Consider the following 16014-nt stretch of genomic DNA (forward strand, 5'->3'; position numbering starts at 1 on the left):
TAAGAAAATACACAGAAGTTACACACAAGCCAAGACTAAAGATATTGACAGCAGAGTCATGGAGCAGCACATAAATATAGACGTCAAGGAATTTTTTCTTTTCTTTTAACAATTTACAAAACAAATATTTTTGCGCTTTCTGCGGAAGACGACCGCGCAGAGAAACTCGTTAATGCAACGCGGTTTCTTGTGTCTTGCTAGATTCGCTACGAATTGGCCAACTGTAACAAAAGAGTTTCCAAGTCGAATAATTATCAATACATTTTTTATTTTAAAATACAGGAAGGTTGACGCCAGTTTAGTGGCGTCAGTAATAAGATCTTTGGACATCGTCATAAACACAAACAGACTACAGAACTTCAGATTCATACTTCATAGGTTGGAAGATGACAGAAAGTGTAGTAGTTTAATGTTTGTGTATGAGAGGTATAGTTTGAATGTCCAAATTGAGGTGCTATAACGATAGTTCTCGTACTGAATACTACAGCAGTTTCTAGAAATGTCAAGAATAGTGTTTGGTATCAGACTTTCACCCAATACATATCAGCGCGTTAAAATTGAAGGGATTGATTTGGAGTGTACTGTGGACCACTTGAAACAAGAAGCTTCAAGAGTGACAAATTTGCCGAAAAGCTTTCTAGGTAAATGTTTGTATTGAGACAGTAGAGTATTTTAATAATAATTGTCAGTTATGGGTAATGCCTTCGTAATGTAGTCACACTGGAGATGATGGTTCATTGTCTTTTATGTGAGAAACTTGTTAATTCGGCGCTCAAAAACGGTACCCATAATTCAATCTGTCATCATCATGGAATGCAGAAAGTTGCACTGGACTGTTCAGCATTGTGTTAAGAGACTGGCAGAAGTCACAACAAAGTCAGGATTGTTAAATTGTCACATTAGGGAGGGAATGTTTCTCATATCTCTCTGTTCTGATGTATGCCAGACGTCTTAGTTATCAGAGGTGAGCTTCAGCGTTATGTCCAAACGGAAAGTACTGTAACTTATCATGACGTTGCAGCATCCATTGTTAAGGTAATTTAGATTTGCACGGAAGAAATGATTAAAAAGGATGACTTTTCGTATCTCTATATACATATGCGATAACATAAACGTTGGGATGTGGCGTGTATTGACACTGAATGTGCTATGTTACATCTAAAACAAGAATCTTGAAGATTGACAAATTTGTGTAGAAGCTGTGTAGGTACCGGTAAGTGTTTGTTGTGTAGAACGTCTTCCTTGGCATTCACAAACATGTTTTGCCTGTTGGTACTCAATAGCAAGTATTAGTAAAATAGGCAGGCATTTCCCGTTTTAAGAAGGCTATTAAGTAATTTTTTCTGCTATTGAGGCATTCGTGAATTTTCTGATCTTTTTACAGTAATGTCTTCCAGTGTGTTACAAGCTTTGACTCCCCAAACCCCTATTTCTGTGGCTTGAATATTGGTCTTACTGTTAGCATAAGAGATCTACATTTTACTGCCAATGTGTGTCGTAGTTTAGTACGTATTTTCGAAAACATTTTGCGAGGAACGGTAATCAGTTCTACTTTTGCACTTAGGAAAGCAGTCTAGATTGCACAAATCACATAATTATTAGTGACCGGTTCCAGTCCTATGGTGGACAAGCTTCAACTGTACTCCAAAGCCTGATTTGTGCAGACGGGTCCACGGAGCAGGAGATGCAGAAGTCTCCAGATGCTGTCAACAGTTGACAGAATCTAGAGATGTTTGCGATTCCTGCTCCTTGGATCCATCTGCACTTCCAGAGTATTGTCTGAAGATGGTTTGCTTTTGGACTAAAACCAGTCACCAATACATATGATTTGGGTCTAGACTGTTTTTCTTAATACAGTAGTTTAGTGCACCTCTGTGTGTGTGTGTGTGTGTGTGTGTGTGTGTGTGTGTGTGTGTGTGTGTTTTGCAGTTCACATAATTAATATTTGCTATTAGTTCAAAAGTTTCATTGTACCATAATACAGAGTGAGCACAAAGCCTTGCCCTGATTGTGACAGTTTAGGAAATTCGGAAGCGTCTGATCCCGCCCGTCTGCTTTGACCCATGACGTCACAAATATGGCTGAAATGACCATAAACCACGATTCCAATATGGTGCATATAAAGTCAGTATGTACACATTATGAGGACGAAAATACATCGAGAAACAAACACACACACTTCCCACAAAAACCCTAATGACACTAACGGGACAAGCGCGGGAAATGGGGTGTTTTTGGATGGCGGCAAACTAAATATAAACAAATTTAGACACCCACCCCCATACAAAACCACACAAAACGACGAAAAAAACAAAAAACAGACATCACAAAACTCCCCAAATATCACTAAACACAATATCATCTGGAATCGGACACTTCCCTTGACCTATATAGCTCAACATCAGCTCCCGATCCCATAAATTAGGGTCAAACACTTCCCTTGACCTCTATAGCTCAAAAACATCTCCCGATACCAATATCAACATACACAGTCACACATTGGGATCGAACACTTCCCTTGACCTGCGCACTGTTAATTTTAGCCATCATATCCATTCCTGAACAAAAACAACAACCGATTAATTTTACTAAAATTACCACACAATGTACAGCGAACAACACTAAATTAACCTTCACACAAAATCGTTAACTCACTGAAACAAATTCCACTATAAAACACAGCCGACACTCGAACAATTCTGGATAATGAGCAAAAGCAAAGTGAGCCCATTACACCACACAAACGAAAACCCTGAACATACCACCAGAGAGCACAACAAACCACAACACGACGACATCTACAAACACGCCACACTCACAAACCAAACTCCGCGCCATCATGACGTCACACACGACAACACCCTTACGTCACGGGTCAAAGCCGACGCGGGGGATCATACGCTTGTGTCGACCCACAGTTTATTACAAAATAATTGTTTGACATAATAATTTGCATTTGATACCATTAGGCTACATAGGTTAGTGTTCCTAGATGATTTTTAAAAAAAGGCATCTTAAGTTAGTAAACCTCAACGTGTGCTCCCTTGGGGGCTCGGAGAATGTTGAGGCAGTATTCCAGTCCCTGCCAGATGTTTCGTAACGTGTTCTGTCACAGTAACCACAGCAGTTTGTATCTCAACCTTCAGTTTGGTGACGTCAGCAACTGGTGTGACAGATAATCTGTCCTTGATATAGCCCCAGAAAAAGAAGTCAAGGGGCATAATGTCTGTAGAGGGGAGTAATGTCCGTATCGGTGGATTGGAAGGAACAGTCCAACACTGTGGCCACCCCACGCTCCAGACATTACGCCCCTTGACTTTTTTTTCTGGAGCTATATCAAAGACAGAGTCTTTGTCACCCCAGTTGCTGATGTCGACGAACTGAAGGCTAGGATACAAGCTGCAGTGGGTACTGTGACAAAACACCGGGCAGGAACTGGAATACCACCTCGACATTCTCAGAGTTACCAAGGGAGCACACGTTGAGGTTTACTAACGTAAGTGGTCTTAAAAAGAAAACTAGTAACACTAACGTATGTAATGGCATAAAATGTAACTTATTATGTCAAATGGTTGTTCTGTTATAAATTTTTATAATCAGGGCAAGACTTTGTGCTCACCCTGTATTTCCTATGTACTGTAAAGACATTCAAAATTAATAATGACATGGCGCCACATTGAGAGGCAAAATGTCATAAACTTCAAATTAATAATAAGGCTTCATGCTGGACTCTAAAATATAATTAAATGGAATTTATTATTGGCATGCTTTCTTGTTGAGCACTAAAATGAAATAAGTTAAGGAACTGAAATGAATTTGCCCCACATTGGGTACCAAAAATGTAGTAAAAATTCAAATTAATGACAAAGCAAGGAAACATTTACCTTTATTCTTATAATCTCTCTTAAAACATCAATACAAAAGTAAAAGTTGGCAATTTATCAAGAAGTGGGCGTAACTCTGTAGTTTTGCTTGTAGGAGGGGGGGAAGGGAGGGAGGGGAGAACTAACCACTTTATCTCAACACATTACAGACAGTGTTATATGCTTCTGCAGCCCATTTGTGTGATCTTGGCACCATGTGTCAGTCTCCTACTGGATTTCTTGCAGTGTCATGTGACCATTGGTTGAGAGCCAGCAGCTTTCATCTTCATGTGCCACATCTTTGGTTGCACCGCCCTAAGCAACTTATCTCCATCTGCACTTCTTGTGTAATGACTCTACAGTTAGAAGACCAATGTGGTGCTATTGTCCTTGAACAACTGAGAGGTCACTTGCTAGACCCATCATTCTTCTAGCATTTAATGCCAGCAGTAACTGGCTCACAGAGGCCGTGGCCATTTCATATATTAAAGCTTATTTAGGACAACAAAAACACAATCAGATTTTAAGAATTCAAGTATTAGACCACAAGAAAGACGGTCCAACATGGAGTGAAAAATAAGGATATCACTAATTGCCATTAGATATGAGAATGAGTGTTATGATCAGACACATTCTAAAAGCGGAGTAGAAAATATTCTGACACAAGGTAAAGTTCCTACTCTTTATGAGTAGCAGTGTGAGAGTCATCTTTGACTTTTTATTCAAAAGAGTCCCAGATAGATCTGATTGCTCTCCAACTGACTGATGGATCTGAGTCAATAATTGATCTGTAGGTTTCCGCTCCTTGGTGGTTTTGTTCATTTTCCCCCACTCTGTCCTTCAGGGCACCGAGTTTTCCATCATGTTGTCTTTGTCAGTAATAGGCTCAATTGGCAATGTCACATAAACAATTGCCGCTGGGTAACCTCTCCTGCCAGTCTCCATACAGGATCCCAACTTCACAACATTGTAGTGGGAAGTCCTTGGGCAGCAGCTAGCTCAAAACCTTGAGAACTTCAACATCCTTCCTATCCTGTGTCCCATTGTGGCACCTACCTTCATTGGCTGCAGATTTCCTACCAGCTTACGTGCTTGATTTTGTTGTGACGACTGCTGAGAATTCCAGCAGGTATTTTTCTTTATTCCTGAGCATTGAGAAGGAAACTTTTTGCTTTCATTGGAAATGATTTTAAACCCTTAAGGGGAGTACGTACATCCTATACCCACAGTGTTAAATTTGCAATATTGATGACGCATTATCTTGGAGCCTGTGACAGATAGAGATTTGAAATTTTTGGGATGTATAGTATCCCTCCTTTTCTGATTACTGAACCAGAATCAAAATGTACAGAAATAATTAGCTAGTTATGATTTTTTTTTAAATGTTGTTCAATATTTTCTTTTAAAAGTCCACTTTTTCTTCTCTAAGTAAAAAAAAAACGGTTAGAGGTAGAGATGTTTTGGGAGGTTCAGTAGCTGCAGTATACTAAGTGGTAACATAGTGTAAAATTAGAGATATGTATCTGTAATAGTTCCTGAGATAATGGGTCAAATAATTTTAAAAATGTCATTTCCGGCAAATCAAATTCAAACATTTTATTTGATATTAACTTACACATGGAGGCATGCCAGCTTCTAGAAACAGCCAGGCCCGTAATTAGCATTATCTGGATCCTGTTCTTGACTATCCTGCAAACCTAGAAGCTTGCTTCTTTTCCTGCCTCTTGCTTCTTTAGTCATTTCCTCTGCTGCACGCTGGGCTTTCATAATCCTAAGTCGATCCATTCGCTGAAAGGCTTGCAGTGTGTTGGCACCTGGAGTGATACCAAGTTCCTCTAGTACACCAATTCTTCTCTTTATACCATCATTAAATGTTATCACAGCATCACAAACACCCAAGCATAGAGTTTTCCTTCCTACCTTTACATTTTTTGGTATGCGGGTCCAAATTACATTATTGAAAGACTCATTCAGGTTTTGTGTTCGACCATGGAGACATTTGGAAAGAAGGTCAGGATGAGCTAATTCTCTGTATATTGGTTTAATAGCTTCCATCACTGCAGATGGTATGCTATTTTTGTGCCTAAATTGTTCCTCGCTACCCGCTGCCTGAGCTTTGCGGTACTTGTACCATGAATCAGCACCAGTGGACAAAGACCATGTATAAGTGTATCATCAGTGGAAGAAAGTAGCCCACACTGCTCGTTTCAGCCCTTGTAGGTCATGTGTTTTGTTTCTTATTGCCATTCCATAATAATACTGGAGTTCATCAATGTTTCGGTCTGTAAGTCTTCCTTTACCATTTAGAGTCTTTCCATCTGATAACTTCTCTTTTCCTTTCGTCTGCTTCAGTTTTCAGAGACGTGTTCCCTTCCATTTTTGAACATGGTCCGCACATTCAATCTTAACAATGTGCTTATTACCATAAGGTTGCTTTCCACTACTGATTTGTAAGCTTTTGAATCACCATCCCCCAAGTACTCAGTGCAACACACACCTCTCTCCCGTAGTGAACGTCTGAACATAGAAACAACTGCAGTAGCCTCCACAACCTCACTAGTTCCCTCATAATTCTTAGAACAATTTGTTTTATGGTTTCACTTGTTTCATCAACTGATTTACATTGATGACAGTATTTAGTTAGCACTTCAATGTCTAAAACTTTACCTGTGTCAACACTAGTTTGACAGTTGCAACTGCATTTTTTGATATGTGACCTCTCTTCTGCCATGTGCCATCAACTGCCACAGATAAGTCTGTTGTGTTGTTTAATTCTGCTGCTTCTTTAGCAGCAGCTTTCATAGAAGCAACAGCAACAGATTTGCCACATTCACCATTTACTTCGGTGTACTTACTTGATCTGGTTTGTGGGTTTGACAAGTTCAGTGTTGCACATAATACTTCAGCTGCAGTCAATCCTTTCCCAATGCACCTCATTCCATACAGGAATATAACATTTCTCTCAAACAAGTCATTCTCGCACTTTTCAGAAGTCCAAAATGATGTCGAGAGCCTGCAAACTTTGCACTGAATATCAAGTTTGTTAGCCAGTCCAGTCCTTGCAGATGAGTCCTCAGAGATGCTAATTTGCCCACCACAAACCTTACATGTCACAGCATCTTGCAAAACCTGTCCTAACACACTCAAATCTAAAAGAACATAACCTAAACTATTTTGATCTTTGCCAATAAATAAATCCTCATGGTCTCTAAGTTTCCTCTTCAAAGCACTAGTAGGCGTGTCCTTATCATGGGTCTATGGAAAGTGTATTTCAGGATCAACACTGGATTCATATTTTGTGATATGCTGATTTCTATGGAAACATCACTTCTTAAAACAACCCTTTCTTTTAGTCATGTTGAAAAGAGGTATAAGAGCGTATAATAACACACCAAACCACTATGTTTTCAGTTCAAAACTTATGAAACACAACAACCACAAAGTAAATAAACATAATGCATGTGCTACACCGCCATTTCTGTTTACACAATGCATCCAACCTCTTAACATGAACATTAACATGATTTCAAGGAATAAATAGCTGAAAACCACGGCCTTCTAGATTGAATAGTTCAAGAGATAGATACTTAGGCAAGTCATTGCAGAACAACCGGATAATTTTACAGACGCACTATTAACTTTGAAATGATAAAAACTACACTTCCAATTGGAATTTTTTGACGAATAATGCATCAAATTATTCGGGAGAGATCAAATATTAATAAGAGATAATAATCCAAAAATGTCACTTTTTGACGAATTCCGCCATACGTACTCCCCTTAATCAAGTGTCAGCTGTTCGGCAGTCAAATATCAGTCAGTCTTTAAGCGAGACACCCCTTTCAGAGCTGGCCTTTGGGTGGGTCTCACTGTGCCCAGGGGTGGCAGTCCTGTGTGTCTGGCTGCACGGTATTATAGTACAGGATGAATAACAATGAGAACAGGCAACAACCTTGTCCAAATCTTTGATTAGTTCTGGGAAGCTCAGGTACCTAAAATCAGCCTTTATCGTCAAGGAAGACCATCCACACAAAACCGTTAAGGTTTTGGATGCATTGAGAGGGCAATCCCATCACATTTGCAAGCTATCTAGTGTCTGATGACCACTAAAGAAATGTAAATAAATTGCCCTTATGAGACAAAATGAAGCCTCAGATTTGGTGGGGGAAATTCAGTATCAGTGTTTCTGTGGAATAGGTTTGAAAATACTAGTTATGTATTGATTTACTTAACTGCTTTCAACAGATGATGATATGAGTTGTAATTTTGCAGTTTTATGTTAGAATTGACTGTAATATAACTGCTTGCTGTTCCAGAACTTGTTTACTGTGGGAATATCCTTGAAGATGAAGCTACCCTTCGAGCTTCTGGACTTAAATCTGATAGTACGGTCCATGTTTTGAAGAAGAGAGAAAAAGGTATGTTGCATGTATTATCATTAGTGAAAAAAGAGTCACTATATTCAAGTTTCTGATGAGTATGGGATTCGCAATACAGAAGGAATCCTTGTACAACTTTTGTGTGTGCCACACCACCTGTCGGCTGTGATCCATGATGTCATCAAGATGACACACATGCCTATTTCGGGTCATACAATATTGTGACTATGTCACACATAAGGAATGCAAACAGGCACAAATAATATGAAAAGCATTTGATTTGTGAAATAACAGGAAACTAACAGGACAAATGTGGGAATTACGGGTTCTTGGGTGGGGACAAACTATATATGTGACATTCCCAATAATGAACACATACCGAAAACAACACCAACACAAAAATCATATGAATGAAATCATCAACAAAAGGGGGGGGGGGGGGAATCTGGTATTGGAAGTATTACTTAACCTAGATAGCTCACTGCCATACTACGAACCCATACATAGCTCCTAAAACTGGTACCAGAAATTTCAGTTGACCTATATAGCTCAAGTGAAATCTACAGCATCACAAAACCACACACAGCTCAACAAATCCAGTATTAAACGCTTCACTTCACCTGTATAGCCAAACTGAAGTCCACACTACCACAGGACCAAAACTTGCACACATGTCTAATGTTTAAAACCTAACCTCACCAATGTAGGTGAAATAAGCTCCATGATACCAGCCAACCACAATCCAACATAATTACCTTCAACTAACATCGCAACCCAAAAATTCATTAAAAAAAATGCAGTAACACTAATTTCGAAATACAAATAACACACAGTGTCTGTCAGACCGTCGGCGAGAGCAAACCGCCAGTTCCTGCTACTAATAAGGCGAGTACACCATTCGCTTGTTACATATTTTTACGAGCTTCAAACAGGAGCGACTGCAGTAATGGATAGAAACTGTGATTGTTGTGTACAGGTGCGAGCTGAGCTGGTGACCCTTCGCTCACAGCTTCAGGCTGCGTAAGCTTCCGTCACACAGCTTGAGGCTGCTGCAAGGGGCGTCACTGTGGGGATTGGACGCGGGGATGTGAGGAACGTCGAACACGTCCTCCAATCGGTCCACTGCTGTGACCTCCCCGTGTACTGCCTGCGCTGAGGTTGACCCCTCACCTGTGGTCGAGTGGGAGATCATTTCAAAGTCTGGCAGGCAGCAGAAAACTTTCCGAGGGGCTGATTGTAGGGCTTCCCCGGTTCGTTTGACGAACAGGTTTCGAGCATTATCTGTGGCTGACGATGTCTCTGAGCCAGATGCAGTCGTCCACCCTGTTCCAGAGGAAGCTTCTCGGCCCACAAGGTCTGGGCATTCACGGAGGGTGGGTTTGCTGGTAGTTGGGCACTCCAATGTTAGGCGCGTAATGGGGCCCGCCCCTTAGGAACATGGCTGCCAAGGAGGGGAAGGAAGCCAGTGTGCATTCTGGGGGGAGTCATTCTGGATGTGGAAAGGGTGACTTCCGGATGCCATGAAGAGTACAGGGTGCAGCCAACTGCAGGTGGTGGCTCATGTCGGTACCAATGATGTGTGTCACTTTGGATCGGAACAGATTTTGTCAGGTTTTGGGCGGTTAGCAGAAATGGTAAAGACTGCCAGTCTTGCTTCCGAGATTAAGGCGGAGCTCACCATCTGCAGCATCGTAGATAGAACCGACTGTGGTTCTTTGGTGCAGAGCCGAGTTGAAGGTCTGAATCAGAGGCTCAGGCGGTTCTGTGTGTAGGCTGCAATTCCTTAACTTGCACCCTCGGGTGGTGGGTTTCCAGGTTCAGCTTAATAGGTCAGGAGTCCACTGCAAATAGGAGGCGGCTACACATTTAGCGGGTCTGTGTGGAAGGGACTGGGCGGTTTTTTTAGGTTAGAGGGTCTCAGGGAACCACAGAACAGGCGTCGGTCAGAAAGTGGACAGGTAAAAAACAGTAAGGTAGTTGTAGAAATGGTTGGTATTGTAGTTGTAAATTGTTGTAGCTGTGTTGGGAAAGAACCAGAGATCCAAGCCCTAATAGAAATCACAGAAGCTAAAATAGTTGTAGGTACAGAGAGCTGGCTAAAGCTGGAAATAAGTTCAGCCAAAATTTTTTCAAACTTTCTAACAGTGTTCAGAAAGGATAGATTAAATACAGTTGGTGGTGGAGTATTTATTGCTGTCAGAGGTAGTTTGCCTTGTAGCGAAATTGAAGTAGATAGTTCATGTGAAATAGTATGTGTAGAGGTTACACCTGACAATCGGAGTAAACTATTAATTGGATCGTTTTACCGACCTCCGACTCAGAAGACATAGTTGCTGAACAGTTCAAAGAAAACTTGAGTCTCATTTCAAATAAGTATCCCGCTCATACAATTATAGTTGGTGGTGACTTCAATCTACCCTCGATATGCTGGAAAAATTTTACGTTTAAAGCCAGTGGCAGGCATAAAACATCATCTGAAATTGTATTGAATGCTTTCTCAGAAAATTATTTTGAACAATTAGTTCATGAGCCCACTCGAAGCGTAAATGGTTGCGGAAGCATACTTGACCTTTTAGCAACAAATAATCCTGGACAAATAGTGAGTGCTGTGACGAATACAGGGATTAGCGACCACAAGGCAGTTGCTGCTAGGCCGAATACCGTAACACCTACAACCATCAAAAAGAAACACAAAGTATATGTATTTAAAAAAAGCTGATAAAAATGCTCTTAACACCTTTTTAAGAGACAGTCTTCACTCCTTCCGATCTGATCATGTAAGTGTAGAAAAGTTGTGGAATGTTTTCAAAGAGATAGTATCAACAGCAATTGAGAGATACATATCGCATAAATTAATAAGTAATGGTACTGATTCCCCCTGGTACACAAAACAGGTCAGATCATTGTTGCAGAAGCAAGGAAAAAAGCATGTCAAATTTAAAAGAATCCAAAATCCCCAAGAATGGCAATGTTTTACAGAAGTTCGAAAATAATTTTCACAACGAAATTCTGTCTCGAAATCTGGCAGAAAACCCAAAGAGATTCTGGTCATACATAAAGCACACCAGTAGCAAGATGCAATCAATACCCTCACTGCACGATAACAACGGAGAAGTGACTGATGACAGTGTCACTAAAGCAGAGTTATTAAACATGGTTTTCCGAAACTCCTTCACCAAAGAAGACGAAGTAAATGTTCCTGAATTCCAATCAAGAACAACTGCCAAGATGAGCAACATAGAAGTAGATATCCTTGGTGTAACAAAGCAGCTTAAATCACATAATAAAGGCAAGGCCTCCAGTCCAGATTGTATACCAGTCATGTTCCTCTCGGAGTATGCTAATAAAATAGCTCCATATTCAGCAACTATATACAACCACTCGCACACAGAAAGATCCGTACCTAAAGACTGGAAAATGGCTCAAGTCACACCAATACCCAAAAAGGGAAGTAGGAGTAATCCGCTGAATTACAGGCCTATATCACTAACATCGATTTGCAGTAGGGTTTTAGAACATATACTGTATTCAAACATTATGAAGTACCTCAAAGAAAACGATTTATTGGCATATAGTCAGCATGGATTCAGAAAATATTGTTCTTGTGAAACACAACTAGCTCTTTATACTCATGAAGTAATAAGTGCTATCAACAGGGGCTGTCAAATTCATTCCATATTTTTAGATTTCCGGATTCTTTCGACACCATTCCTCACAAGCGTCTTCTAACCAAACTGCTTGCCCACAGAATATCGCCTCAGTTGTGCGACTGGATTCGTGATTTCCTGCTAGAAAGGTCACATTTTGTAGTAATAGATGGAAAGTCATAGAGTAAAACAGAAGAAATATCCGGCGTTCCCCAGGGAAGTGTTATAGGCCCCCTACTGTTCGTGATCTATATTAACAACATAGGAGACAATCTGTCATTTACCGTCTTGTAAAGTCATCAGATGATCAAAACGACTTGCAAAATGATTTAGATAAGATAATTGTATGGTGCGAAAAGTGGCAATTGACCCTGAATAAAGAAAAGTGTGAAGTTATTCACATGAGTACTAAAAGAAATCGACTAGATTTAGATTACGCGATAAGTCACACAAACCTGAGGGCTGTAAATTCAACTAAATACTTAGGGATTACAATTACAAATAACCTAAATTGGAACGATCACATAGATGATATTGTGGTTAGAGCAAACCAAAGACTGCGATTCATTGGCAGAACACTTAGAAGGTGCAACAGGTCTACCAAAGAGACTGCTTACACTACGCTTGTCCGCCCTATTCTGGAGTATTGCTGTGCAGTGTGGGATCCACATCAGGTGGGATTGACGGATGACATTGAAAAAGTACAAAGAAGGTCAGCGTGTTTTGTATTAACACGAAATAGGGGAAATAGTGTCACAGACATGATACATGAATTGGTGTGCCAATCATTAAAACAAAGGCATTTTTCATTGTGACAGGATCTTCTCATGAAATTTCAATCACCAGTTTTCTCCTCCAATTGCGTAAACATTCTGTTGGCACCCACCAACATAGGGAGAAATGATCATGATAAAATAGAGAAATCAGGGCTCACACAGAAAAATTTAAGTGCTCGTTTTTCCCGTGTGCCGTTTGAGAGTGGAACGGTAGAGAGACAGCATGAAGGTGGTTCATTGAACCCTCTGCCAGGCACTATATTGCAAATAGCAGAGTAATCACATAGATGTAGATAGTAAATACTAGTCCTTGGCCTGAAATGAAACAACTTTGACCACCTCATACCTTCTCCACAAATATGACACTTCTCATACATGACAATTACACTGAACAATTGAAGAAATTTAATCATAGTCAACATGTCATCCCCCACTTGTGGCATGCAGCAGTCGTCTCATAAACTTTGTTGTCGTATCTATAACTAACAAAAAATGAAACACAAAATTAAATCACCAACTATAAACTACAAACCACATTAGTAATATTGAAAGGGAAAGCAAATGTATCGCCCATTACTGACAACATCAAAATAACTCACTAACGGCCACAAACATTTCCAGTATTATTCTTAGAAGCAGCACTAAAGAAGTTCAGTAAATCACTAACATCACTCACAAACAATTTAGAAACATAAGCGTCCCTCACTAGAGACCATCACTGCATACTCCAACAAGCCCTCTGCAAAAATGATCTGTTTCAATTATGTTGTGACCATAATGTCACCTACCACCACAAAGTTACTTCATGGGTCAAAGCAGACAGTTGGTACCACAGCAGCAGTAGCAGTATGAGTTACTACTTCCTCTAATTTCTGAAATTTTTCTGGTATGCATTTCCTTATTTGGTATCTGGATAATAGTGTCTGACTGACACGATATTTCAGAAGCATATATTTCCATCACAAAATGCTGACAAAATTGCCGATTGTTACCTGGGACCCCTCTCACCACCCCAGGGCTATTTTTCTAATCCATTGCCCATCTATATCTACATGGATACTCTGCAAATTACATCAAACCACCTTCACAATAATTCTCTGTTATTCCAATCTCGTACAGCACCCAGAAAAAATGAACATCTACATATTTTCATGTGAGCTCTGGTTTCTCTTATTTTATTATGATGATCATTTCTCCCTATGTAGGTTGGCGTCAACGAAATAGTTTTGCTTCTGGAGGAGAAAATTGGTGACTGAAATTTTGTGAGAAGATTCCACCACAGCGAAAAATGCCTTTGTTTTAATGATGTCCATCCCAAATTCTGTGTCATTTCAGTGACACTCTCTCCACTATTTTGCGATAATGTAAAACGTGCTGCCTTTCTTTGAACTTTTTTTGATATACTCTGTCAATCCTACATGGTAAGGATCCCACACCATGCAGCAGTATTCTAAAACAGAGGACAGACAAGTGTAGTGTACACAGTGTCTTTAGTAGATCTGTTACAGTTTCTAAGTGTCCTGCCAATAAAATGCTGTCTTTGATTTGCCTTCCCCACAACATTTTCTGTGTGTTCATTCCAATTTAAGTTGTTCATTGATTTTGATTCCGTTGAACAATCGTGTGGATGAGCTCACACTTTTCCTTATTTAGGTTCAGTTGCCAATTTTTGCACCATACAGGTATCTTTTCTAAATTGTTTTGCAATTATTTTGATCATCTGATGACTTCATTAGTTGATAAACGACAGCATCATGTGCAAACAGTCTGACGGCTGCTCAGGTTGTCTCCTAAATCGTTTATATAGATAAGGAACAGCAAAGGGCCGGTAACACTATCTTGGGGAACGCCAGAAATCACTTATGTTGTACTCGATGGCTTTCTGTGAATTACTAAGAGCTGTGACATAACTGAGACGATATTCCATAAGCACGCAATTTCACTATGAGCCACTTGTGTGGTACTGTGCCAAAATCCTTCTGGAAATTTAGAAATACAGAATCAGTTTAAAATCTCATGTCAGTAGCACTTAACACTTCATGGGTGTAAAGAGCTAGTTGTTTTTCACAAGAATGATGTTTTCTAAATCCGTGTTGGCTGTGTGCCAATAGACCGTTCTCTTTGAGGTAATTCATAATGTTCGAACACAATATATGTTCCAAAATCCTACTGCATATCAACATTAATGATACAGGCCTGTAATTTAGTGGATTACTCCTTCTACCTTTCTTGAATATATGTGTGACCTGTGCAGCTTTCTAGTCTTTGGGTATGGAGCTTTTGTCAAACAAACGACTGTATATGATCATGAAATATGGAGTTATTGCATCAGCATACTCTGAAAGGATTGTTAAATATGGAGTTATTGCATCAGCATACTCTGAAAGGAACCTAACTGTGTACAGCCTGGACAGGAAGACTTGCTTTTGTTAAGTGATTTAAGTTGGTTCACTACTCAGAGGGTATCTACCTCAACTTACTCATGTTGGCAGTTGTTCTTGATTCAGATTCAGGAATCTTTACTTTGTCGTCTTTGATGTAGGAATTTCAGAATTCCGTGTTTAGTACTTCTTCTTTGGCAGCACTGTCATTGATAGTATTTCCATTGCTGTCGTGCAGAGAAGGCGTTGATTATGTCTTGCCGCTAGCATTCGTCACATATGACGAGAATCTCTGTGGATTTTCTGCTAGGTTTTGGGACAAAGTTTCATCTTTGAATTCAAGCCACATTTGGTCTACACTTATATTGTTAATTTGGAAGGAGTGGAGATTGTCAGGAAGGTCTTAAGTGCATTTTTATCTGCTTTTTTGAATAGGTATATATTTAGAGGATTTGGGGGTTACAGTATTCAATCTCACTATGACAACCCTGTGTTTCATAATCCCCGTATCTGATTTGATGCTTTTAATTAGCTCAGGATTATTTTTTGCTACGATGTCAAGTGTGCTTTCACAGACGTTTACTATTCGCATGTGCTCATGAATAAACTGCTTGAAATAATTTTCAGGGACTGCATTTAGCACAATTTTGAATGATATTTTGGGCATACCTCCATATTTAAACATGTATTTTTGCCCACATATCGAGGGTACATTAAAGTCACCACCAACTAAATGAATCGGATACGTGTTTGAAATTAAACTCAAGTTTTCTTTGAACCTTTCAGCCACTGTATCATCTGAATTGGGAAGTTGGTAAAACGATGCAATTATTATTTTATTCCGGTTGCCAAGAATGACCTCTGCCCATACTAACTCACAGGAACTATCTGCTTCAATTTCGTGACAAGGTAAACTTCTAACAGCAACAAACATGCCACTGCCAACTGTGTTTAGCCTGCCCTTTCGG

General features: G+C 39.8%; 1 protein-coding gene across 1 annotated transcript in view; it reads left to right on the top strand.

The window, feature by feature from the left end:
• Nucleotides 1-313: 313 nt before the first annotated feature.
• The window catches only part of LOC124804908 (ubiquitin-like protein 7), a 65073-nt gene continuing 49372 nt past the window's right edge, over nt 314-16014 (top strand). The window contains exons 1-2 of the mRNA XM_047265285.1: nt 314-641; nt 8180-8281. Coding sequence (XP_047121241.1) covers nt 500-641; nt 8180-8281 — 244 coding nt within the window. The 5' untranslated portion in view covers nt 314-499. The remainder of the gene's footprint in view (nt 642-8179; nt 8282-16014) is intronic.

This window comes from Schistocerca piceifrons, chromosome 7 (genome assembly GCF_021461385.2).
Source record: "Schistocerca piceifrons isolate TAMUIC-IGC-003096 chromosome 7, iqSchPice1.1, whole genome shotgun sequence".
In the NCBI taxonomy this organism is placed as follows: domain Eukaryota; kingdom Metazoa; phylum Arthropoda; class Insecta; order Orthoptera; family Acrididae; genus Schistocerca; species Schistocerca piceifrons.